The sequence below is a fragment of the Pyrgilauda ruficollis genome, unplaced genomic scaffold (assembly GCF_017590135.1).
Source record: "Pyrgilauda ruficollis isolate IOZ18807 unplaced genomic scaffold, ASM1759013v1 scaffold29, whole genome shotgun sequence".
Classification (NCBI taxonomy): domain Eukaryota; kingdom Metazoa; phylum Chordata; class Aves; order Passeriformes; family Passeridae; genus Pyrgilauda; species Pyrgilauda ruficollis.
The window spans coordinates 9,187,607-9,198,482 of record NW_024524266.1 but is presented as its reverse complement, the minus strand read 5'-3'; the positions used below and the strand labels follow the sequence as shown (position 1 = coordinate 9,198,482).

The window sequence follows — 10,876 nt, the reverse complement described above, 5'->3', positions numbered from 1 at the left end:
TGGAAGGGGCCTTAAAGATCATGTAGTTACAATGCCCCTGGCCATGGCAGGGACACCTTCCACTAGACCGGGTTGCTCAGAGCTCCATCCAGCTGGCTTTAAACAATCTTTTGTCCACTGATACCTGAAAGGAGAGATCAGCAAGGCTGGGCAGGCATGGTGGTAAGGCTGTACGTGTGATTTGGATGGTGGTAGGGCCATATGTTTGATTTGTACATGGCTGCTTAAACAAAGCCATGCCACTTGCCAGGGTATGAGACATCACCACTGACCCCATTAGAGAGCGACAGAATTTAAAACTCTGGTAACCCTGAACCGATCCTGTGTGTCTGACAGCTCAGTAATGCAGTTCAGTGCCTTCCATGCCAAAACTGCAACTAAAGAATAGATCAAACACACATTTCTTCTAGAAAACTAAGACATATTCAGCACCACTGCTGAAGAAACAGTAACTATTCAGCTGTGGCCACTGTAACCATTTGACTCACAGATTTATTTACCGGGTCTAGTGGAGGGCAGCCCTGCCCAACAAGGTAGTTGGAATGAGCTGATCTTTAAGGTCCCTTCCAACCCAAACCAGTCTACGATTCAATAATTATGTCATTTCTAGATGCGAAGGGGGATCAATATCCACGTTTTTAGTGTGATTTAGGCTCATTAGGTAAGACTGACTTAATAGAGCTGTCCTCGGTGGTGCAGCCCCACCTCGCGGTCGCAGCGCAGCGCGCCCGCCTCCGCCTTGTCCCGGCCCCGCCCGCCCCGCCCCGCCCCAGCCCGGCAGCCCTTTCAGGGCCTGGGGTGCTGCCCGCGGCATCCTCGCCCCCTGCGTATCCTCGCCTCTTCTCCCTCTCTCCCGCCTGCCTGCCTTTCCAGGGTCTCCTGTGCCTCCTTCCCCGCCTCCTCCGTTTCTCCCTGCCCCCTCCGCTCCCTGCCGGCGCCGCGTCTCTCCCGACATGGCGAGCAGGGACGGTAGGAGCCCCCTCCCTGGCCCCGGCCGGGCGGTGGGGTGTGAGGGTGCCCCGGGATGGCGGAGCGGAGCTGGGGCGCTCCGGGATTCCTCCCTGAGGCGCTTCCGCGGGAGGTGGGAGCTGGGATGGCCGGCTGCAGTGTCGGTCCCGCCGGCCGCCCCGAGGGTCCTGCGGGACCCCCGCTCCTGTCCCGTCCCCGCCCCGGTAGAGCCCCGGCCGGGGCTGCGGCCCCGTTCACCCCCTCCACCCTCGGTTCATCCCTTCCCTTCCTGCAGTGCTGGAGGACACGGTGGAGGAGCGTGTCTTTAGCGAGGAGTACAAGATCTGGAAGAAAAACACCCCCTTCTTGTACGACCTGGTGATGACACACGCCCTGGAGTGGCCCAGCCTCACGGTGCAGTGGCTGCCTGGTGTCAGCAGGTGAGGGACGGGAAGGTGCCGCGGAGCCGCTCGGATCCTTTCAGTTAACCGTGTGTGATGAGTACCTTGAGGATAAAAACCATGAAAGACGAGAGCAATTTGGGTTAGACTTCTCTTTGTTATTCTGTAGCTCTTTATTTTACTTACAGGAACAAGGTCACAAGTTGATACTTCACCGAAGTCTGGATTAGCCTAGCAGAAGGTGTTGTGAGGTGTGAACACAGAAATCTTTCTCAATTTATTTCTAAATAAGAGATCTAGTGCTCATCTATAGTTAATTCCAATCGAGAAATCTATCTACTAAATTAGCTCATCCTTAAAGACTGATTTTTCTCATGTGCACTGTATCTATTGTTCCATCCAAGCTATAATATCTATAGTATAGTATAAACTTGGTATCTTTTAAGCCTGGACTTAAGAGAATATTCTAAAACTAGTTCTTTGCATCCTGGTTTTGTCCCTGGTTCATTGCTGAATTCACGTGTTTAAATTTTCCATTCTTCCACATCCTGCTGAAAAAATTGTGGGTTCAGTTTAATTTCTAAAAGAATCATGGAGATGGGGATAAAATCTGTTCATGTGCCAGCTACTACAGAACTTAAATTGTTGCAGTAACAACTCAGGTCTCCACTGAGGTAGTGGACAAGGACTGGTGTAATGTGGATTTAGGTAGATTTTAAAATAAAGTGTGTAAGTGTCATGCAGTTATCAGAGGATGGTCTCTTTCTTCTATAAAGTCCCACTTTACATGTGAGATGTTTTATGTGTTGGATAGGTGATCACTTTATTTGGTACCAGAATGTTTGGGGATGATGTTGAGAGAGATGTGAGCTAAATAGTCATGGCATGGAGAAAATGCAGCGGGGGATTTGAGGGTGTGGAGCCCTTATGAGGAACACTTCTGCTTGCCTCATATTTTGCAGATTGACTTAATATTCAGTTTAAAACCTGGTATTTCCAATTATCCAGTGTCAAAGTATGTAAGCTATTTAAGGCAAGGACTGCCTCTTTGTATGGCGTCTGACATGACGGGTCACCTGTTCCTGATGCAAGTAAGTGCATGTGCATTTTGTTTCTTGTTTGGTTTTGTGTTTTACCCCCCTCTACACTTGGAAGTGGTGTAGTAATACCTGTGGTTGTTTATAATTACCCAAATGAATCTGGATTGCTTGGATTCAGGAAACATAATTAGTTTGTTGCATTCAAGAATGCAGAGGTTGCTTGGTTTTTACTGCTCAAATTTGTCCTTTCAGAGATAAATGGCACCATCCATCCAGCTGTTCACTTTTAACTAAATGTTGCATTCCACCACCAGAAGAGAAATTTGATTCTAGTTCAGGTAACTGGTAAAAGCTCCTAAGAGAAGTAACTAAAATAGGTTGCCACTTGTCTCATCAGGATTTATGTTTTATGGAAAGGAGTATTGATTGTTTCCTAAATCAATACTGTGAAACTCTAGGGAAATTAGACCAAAGTAGGTATTGCTGTGTCCTTTAGCTGCTGCGCAAACTGTAACTGTCCCTTTCAAGCCACAGTGGCACTGTTTACTGCCCTGTATTGTCAACCTTGCTGGTTGTGTCTTTGGCTCATGGCAGAGTCCAGTTTGCTTTATTACACAAGGCTTTGCAACAAAGGGGAGGATCTCTTAGGGAGGGTCTCTTTTCTAACTCCCTGAAGAGGTTTGCACCTTCAGGATTATTGATGCAAGCTATGGAACTTCTGGAGCTGAACACATAATTTTATTCCAACATTTATTATTCTAAACAGGCCAGAAGGAAAGGATTATGCTCTGCACTGGCTGATTTTGGGAACACACACATCTGATGAACAGAACCACCTGGTTGTTGCCAGAGTCCAGATTCCCAACAATTATCAGTTTGATGATTTGAAGTCTGACAGTGAGAAAGGAGGTGGGTATGCAGCATTCTTGGGTCCTCTTTGAGCAATGTCATTACTGCTTTCAGTTGTTCTGATAATGGTGTTCTAACTTTATATTAAATACAAAAGTGGACAAATACTTACCAGTCCACACTAATTCTAGACAACTAAAAAGAAGAAATTTTGTTTTATAAGAGCTTAGGTAACATTGACATGCAATCCCTACTAGAATGTCTACCAGCTCTCAGTTGTGGTGAAAACTGGTGCACATCTACCTCAAATAAAAACTAAAGCTTTGAAAGAGGATTCTAAATATCAGAAGTGTGAATGCTATTGTGTTACATAGTGTAGTCTTTCCTAGTCTTTGCTGGAGTTTAATAAGGTGCTACCACTGTTTCTTGGAGTAGGGAAGATGCTGTGAAATGCTGTTTCAGTAGTCTAAAATAATGGGTGGGATAAACTGACGTTTTTCTCACAACTGTAGAATTTGGTGGCTTTGGATCTGTGACTGGCAAAATTGAGATGGAGATTAAAATTAACCATGAGGGTGAAGTGAACCGTGCCCGTTACATGCCTCAGAATCCCTGCATCGTTGCGACAAAAACACCCTCTGCTGATGTGCTGGTGTTTGACTACACTAAGCATCCTTCAAAACCAGGTGGGTCGGACTGCTTGGAGCTAAGCAAAATGCCTCTTGTCACAGAGGGGTAAACTTGTGTTTAACTGTGATTGGGAGAGAGTTGCTGGGCTCTGGAACCCAGAGGAGAAGGCCCATATCTTCAGTGACTTTAACTTCCTGGTTATACTCACTCTCATAAAAGAATCTTGGCAGAAGCAGCACTCTCTGAAGAGGTTCATGTATGAAATATAATTATTACAACAGAGACAAAGTTCTTGGGTGATAATGATGCTTCTATGGATTGGTGTGCAAGGACATGCTAAATGAAAGGAATTTTGTATCTTTCAGACCCAAGTGGAGAGTGTAATCCTGAGCTTAGATTAAGAGGACACCAGAAGGAAGGCTATGGTTTATCATGGAACTCACATTTGAGTGGACATCTTCTCAGTGCATCAGATGATCATGTAAAAACCACATCTTTTCCCCTGTAAAAGAAGCCCAACTCCTAAGTTATGGTGTAGTAGAAAATTAGAGAAAATCTGTCCTAGTGCAGATGTGTATTGTTATGTGGGGAAGCTCTCACATATTGTAATTACATTTCTAAAGGCTGTCAGTTGGTTTTAGGCTGTCATCAGCCACAAGTTCTTTTTAAGGTTCTTAATGTAAAAAGAGAATGTTTTTATAGTTGTCTGCTGGAAAAAAACCCTTTAAACTGGATTGGGTCAAGACCATAAATTAGTAAGACTCTCAAAGATCAATAACTAATAGCTTATAAATGTCTTCGTGAACTTCAAAAATGTAAATTGCTTTTGTGACCTTCTAAATAATCCTTGGGCCTTGAACTTGCAGAAGGCTGATTGATAACTTAACTTATTATGCCATAAATGAGAGCTTTCTTTTTCAAAAGCAAAGAACTGCCGCAGGAGTGTCATCTCTTTATATATAGAGTGTGATTGATTATTTATTTGAAAGATGACACAATCAGAGTCTGCAGTTCAATAGACTGTGGCTTATTTACAGACTGTATGTTTATGGGATGTAAATGCTGGACCCACAGAGGGCAAGATTGTTAATGCAAAAGCCATCTTTACCAGGCACTCTGCAGTAGTGGAAGACGTGGCATGGCACCTGCTCCACGAGTCTCTGTTTGGATCTGTGGCAGATGATCAGAAACTTATGATGTAAGTTAGGAGATTTTTGGGTAGGGTCTGCTGTGTCCTGCTGATGCCTGTTTTCATCCTGGAAATGAAACAAAACAGACTTTTCAGATATTAGTATAGGAGGTAATATAAAAGTGCATCTTTATCGGAGGCCTCCAGGGCAGTTATGGAAGAATGTCCACAAAAGCCCATCCCCCACGGGTGTGCATACATTTTTATAAGTTTGTCAATTATGCTAATTTACTAAAAAAGCACCAATTAGGAGGACAAGTGCTGATGCAATTGCCCCCTGGGTCAAACTCCTTCTATGGAGCATCCCCCTTGGTACTGGCTGTACTTTGTTTATGAAAATGTGTCTCCACGAGCTGTTTTCAACCTTGGTAGCCAGGAAGAACCAAGATAGGATAGGGGCCCTTGGAGTATGTTTCATCTTTCTGCCTAGGGAAAGGCATGGAAAACTACTAGGAAAACTAACCACTAATACAATAGGCTACAAATGTATGTGTAAAGAATACAGAGAATAGATGAAAGAAAAAAAGGTAAAACTGCCAAAACTGCGTCACTGCCACTGGACCTAGTCTACAGCACTTGGATAAAAAAAGTCTGAATTTTGGAGTGATTTCATGTAGCTCTTTATGGCAATCAGCTACAGTGATGGTGCAGACTCACTGAAATCTACATGCCATTTAATGTGTTCACATCACTTGAAAAGAAGATGTAACTAATATGTATGTCAGCTTCGTGGTGCAAGCTGTTCATGTACAACAAACACAAAATACTGAAGGTTTTGGAATGAAAGCTGTAACTTCAGAGTTGAGTTTAGTAATAAAAGCTGTAGTGAAAAAACTTCCTATAACAACTTAAGTTTGTTTGCTTTCCCTCTTTCCTCCCTGCCCCGAACCCTTCACTGCCACAGTTGGGACACAAGATCTAATGCCACATCCAAGGCAAGCCACTCCGTAGACGCTCACACAGCCGAGGTCAACTGTCTGTCCTTCAGTCCGTACAGCGAGTTCATTCTGGCAACTGGCTCTGCTGACAAGGTTTTCACTTGTGTATAATTTACATTCCTGTGTAGTGCAGATGAAAGCCATTATAGTAAAACCAGTTTCTTGTTGCTTGTGTCTCCCAGACGGTGGCTCTGTGGGATCTTCGAAACTTAAAGCTGAAACTCCATTCTTTTGAGTCTCATAAGGATGAGATTTTTCAGTGGGTAAGCTACTTACAACACGTAAAAAAAAAAACCAAGAAGAGTACTGACTTGGACAAGAACATGTAGATTTGTGTTCTTGCAACACAAATAAATCTGTTGAATCAAAATTCACTATGTTGAATTTGACAGTTACAAACAGTACCATGTAGTTTATTTCTGCCTTTCCCCACTTGACTTCGAAGCAAGTAGTCAACAACTTAATGCTAAAAGGATACTGGGTGTCACAAGTACCTTAAGTACAAGTAGAAGGTTTCTCTAAAATTATATGCTGTAGAGAGGATTTGGATTCCAACCTAATTTTGTGAACTTTGCCTATTTAATTAGGTGCAAGTAACAGTGATTTTTAGACAGATTTCCTGAAATATTGTAAATCTATGATAGTGAAATGGTGTTGTCTGTTCAGTATGAGAAATCTTAAGATTAAAGCAGTTTGTTTGAGCTACTGAATATCCTCTTGCTGGAAGAAACTGATTTACAGAGTATAGTTAAAAATTAGTGGCCACGGTGCTGGTTATTGAGGATATGCTTTATAAATCAGTAACTGCTCACTGAAAGTTGTTTCCTTTCAATAGGTGTACTGGTCTCCTCATAATGAAACCATTCTTGCTTCAAGTGGTACCAATCGTCGCCTTAATGTATGGGATCTAAGGTGAGGAGAATTCCTTTCTTTTAGTATGTGTGAGCAGATGGTTAAAAAAAATGCTGCAGGCCTGCATTATTTGGCAGGTTTGATTTGTGTTGTTCTAGCTTTCCTTGCCTACCTCAGGTCTGGTCTTCTGAGTATAAATAGAAACAGCACAGTACATCTAAAGTTACTTCTCCGTCAGGGTTTCTTGCTAATAGCATTGTTTTCTGTTGTACACTTGTTGCCTAGTTTCAAAAGACAAAACTTTTTATCCTACCACTTTAACAGTGTTAAAGTGGTAGGATAAAAAGCAGTTCTTTAATGAAAGCTTTCAGGTGCACAAATATAGCTATATGCATATGTGTGACAAAGGACTTCTGCAATTTTTGAAAGGTTAATTAATTAGTTTATCTAGTTGCTGGTACATCCAATAGGAGATCAACTGGCCCAGTAAAACACCCTTGGGTCTGCTCCTTTGGAGCTGGTCCAAGAGTTTCTTTGCCCTATTTCTTGTTATGTCTCTCAGCTTCTGGTGGAAAACAAGATGTCCTTGTCAGAAATTCTGTTATTAACAATAAGACTAAACAGAATTTCAGGAATGTGTTAGAAAGGTTTAGCTAATTATTCTCAATGTGAGTGAGGGCAGGAAAAGTACTAGAAATCATACAACTATATATTAAAAATCTACAAAGCTACAATATGAAAAAGGCTAAAAATCTTTAGGCATCACATCAGTAAGTGATTTTTACCTCCATGTGCTTCACAAGTTAAGATTCCATTTCAGTAATGGCAGTGCCAGACAGTTGATGTTTTATACCTGGTGCTTATAGATATTTCACAGTGTGAAACACAAATTGCAAATATGGGAAAGAAAGGCCAGGAACTGTTCAGTTAAGCTGACAGAGAATGCAACTGGCCTTTTAATAACAAGTATAAACTACTTTCTTGCAGTAAAATTGGAGAAGAGCAGTCTGCAGAGGATGCAGAAGATGGGCCTCCTGAGCTGCTGGTACCCTTTTGTTCAGGTTTCAGCGTGCTGACATGCTGTGTGGCAGTGAGATGTCTTGTCACTGTGCTGCTAAAACTGTAGCTGTTCATAAATCTTTTCACCTCCCTGGTTTCCAGTCCATCGCTTTAGTTTGCTGTAGGCTTCCTCTCTTCAGTTCTGAAGGTTTCCCCATATCTTGTGTGACTCTGTAATGCTCTTATAGATAATCAGAATAAAATCTGGCTGGATTTCACATTTCACAGTCCAGCCCTGTGTGAAGAGAGACCATTTTGATGATGTCAGTTGTTGCTGTAATAATAGGAACTGTTATCTCAAATGCTGTCCCAGCAACTGCATCTGTGTCCGTAAGCAGCAAATGGAAGCACTTGAACACACACCTTCTTTTTGTCTGTTGTGACTCTCTAGTAGCAGGTTTTTTCTTTGGGTGGTCATTAGCATGATGAATTTAACTTAAGAATCCTGGGTTTAAACAGATTTATCTAGAGTTGAAATGGCTTACTGAAGCTTGTGGGGTTTTTTTAACAGTTTATTCATGGAGGACACACTGCCAAAATTTCAGACTTCAGTTGGAATCCTAATGAGCCTTGGGTAATCTGTTCTGTATCAGAGGACAACATAATGCAGATATGGCAGATGGTGAGTGTCACAACAGCTCTTAAGTTACTCTAAAGCTTGTTGTATAAATGAAACTGAAAAGCTTGTTCTTCTTGGGGCAGCTTGTGCCTTCAAGGACTGAAAGTTGTCTGTGCCATAGACTTCTTGATCTAATAAAAAATTGTAAGACTTTAAAAAGAAAACCAAGACTAAAACAACTTCAATAAAAGCAACTGCTAGTTAATTCTTGATTCCAAGTTCTAGGTACTAATTAACATTAAGATTTATTCTTAACAAAGTAGTTGCAAACTTATATCCAGTATTAGCCAAGTCTTGCCCCCCCTTCTCCCCCATATGTTGGCTGTAAAGCAGGATGCCTTTTAAATCCCCAGTTAGTGCATAGTAGTTTACATTACAGGAAATTGATCAACTATCTTAGAAGTGTGGAATAAAGTAATTTGGGAATAAATTGAGTTAAAAAATTCTTAATGGACTTAAATGTGTGTCGCAGGTCAGGCTTCTTTTTTCAGTGCCTGCTCTTGTTTTGTGTGTTTAGACTGTGGTTGAAATAATTCCAAATAAAGTGTTATAAAATAAAAGGGCTAGTGGTTAAATGGCTACTGCTTTTGCTGTTGAAATGGAACAATGCAAGAAGGCAGCTGCCAAATGTAGCCACTGTGTGCACATTTCTAAATTTGGCAGCCCTTTAAGAAAGGGCAGGAAGAAAATCCCTTCAAAGAGGGGATGATGGCTGTGCCACCTTGGTGTTATTGAGGGTTTTTTTCCTATATCAAGTGTAGAATATTGTTTAAAAACAATTGTGTGTATCACTTGTAATGCTCTGTGTCTTCAGGCAGAAAACATTTACAGTGATGAAGAACCAGATATAACAGCAGCTGAACTTGAAGCTCAAGGAATGTAACTTTTCTTCTTTAAGGAACTACAGGGAATGGCATAGTAATATAATTTGACTACTGTATACATAAAATAAAGCCCTAGGAAAAACTCGCAAAACTAAATACCAAACCAAAAGGCCCACAATCACTGGGCAGAGGCATTGCATCAAAACAAGAATATTCCTAACTGGATTAAGCAAAAAGCTTGTATAATCAAGTTGTCATGGGATACCCTTGGTTCTGTGGGCACTTTGAGCTGTTGTGTACTGTACAGCAATTAGCTTTAGAGAAAATAAGAACGACTTAATACCTGTGTCTATATTTTTAAATAAACTTTGTGTGTTCCAAATAAAATGGTCAAATCCTCACTCTTCGCACATAGAAACTGTATAAAAAAAACCCTTTTTGTATTAATATGTAAAAAGAGCTTTTCACTTTTACACACCACTTTTGGATTGGTTTTGCATAAATAAAATCTGTTAAAAAAGTGTTTGGTGTGTTTAATGTCCACTGGCATCAGTTGAATGCCTTCTTGTATTCAATAATAGAATAGAATTTAATTGCTGCCTGCTAATAAAGTTATGTATTTTTTAGTTTAGAACTTACCCACAGATAAAAATATGGGAAGATTAGAGTTGTCTTCATGCAAAAAAACATGGGAATACATGCCTTAACAAAAGGCATGGGTATAGGAGGAGGTTTAGGGAATCCAGGCAGAGAGCCAGTAGATCTCCTGTCAAGTTCAAGTACAAATCTTGAGTAGACTCGACTCAAGTAACTTCTTTGTGTTTGGGTGACTAGTAGTTGGATTTTGTCTGTTTGTGTTGGTGGGTTTTATGTGTTAGTGTGTTGTGGGGGTTTTTTTGGGTGGTGGTAAAAGCACTGTCCTTTATAATTTTCTTAAGTGCCAAAGTGCCAGTGCCCTCTCAGTGAATTGGTGCCACCTGTGTTTGGTTAGAGCCTTCCTGTTGCATTTTTTACTTAAGTGAGGCAGTTGGGTAGTTGTCTAAAATACATCAATGTCTGAACAAATAATAGACAAACACACAGTTTGCTTCTAAACCTTGGATTGACTGAAAAGCTCAAGAATTTTGTCTGTACAGAAGCAAAATTTCTTCATATTTATGATGGATCTACAGACAGGTGATGGATTACGTTGGGAGCTGTCAGACAAGTCTAAGTGGAGTTTATTAGCTCTTAGCTACTTAAGATCTTAATTAAATTAATTGCTGGCTGTCCTGATCTTTCTGCTCAAGCTGAAAAAAAAAAAAAAATATGACAGTGGTGACTGATAGTGAGAGAGTGACACCTTGCTCTCCTCTCCACTGGAACTGTAACAAGTTAGTAGACAACTGGGCTCAAGCTGTGTACCTGAAGCTGCCTGTGCTGGCTCTGGCTGGGATGGAGTGCTTGTCCATCTGAGCAGTGCTGGGGACTGTGGTTTGGATTCATGGCTGGAATGCTGCTGATAAGGCAGCTGTGCTTTGGTGCTTG

General features: G+C 41.4%; 1 protein-coding gene across 1 annotated transcript; it reads left to right on the top strand.

Moving 5' to 3' along the window:
* Positions 1-814: 814 nt before the first annotated feature.
* RBBP7 (RB binding protein 7, chromatin remodeling factor) lies at positions 815-9,809 on the top strand. The gene is made up of 12 exons (XM_041472363.1): positions 815-969; positions 1,244-1,388; positions 3,156-3,298; positions 3,751-3,924; positions 4,234-4,349; positions 4,906-5,066; positions 5,962-6,088; positions 6,178-6,258; positions 6,831-6,907; positions 7,835-7,892; positions 8,418-8,528; positions 9,340-9,809. The coding sequence occupies exons 1-12, from the start codon at positions 954-956 to the stop codon at positions 9,406-9,408; spliced, it is 1,278 nt and encodes a 425-aa protein (XP_041328297.1). The 5' UTR covers positions 815-953; the 3' UTR covers positions 9,409-9,809.
* The last annotated feature ends 1,067 nt before the right edge of the window (positions 9,810-10,876 follow it).

What these genes read in the sequence shown, in the direction of transcription:
- RBBP7 (XM_041472363.1), top strand. An exon ending in AGGATGAGATTTTTCAGTGG is followed by an intron (nt 6,259 to 6,830) that starts GTAAGCTACTTA and finishes TCCTTTCAATAG; the next exon opens with GTGTACTGGTCTCCTCATAA. An exon ending in TAATGCAGATATGGCAGATG is followed by an intron (nt 8,529 to 9,339) that starts GTGAGTGTCACA and finishes CTGTGTCTTCAG; the next exon opens with GCAGAAAACATTTACAGTGA.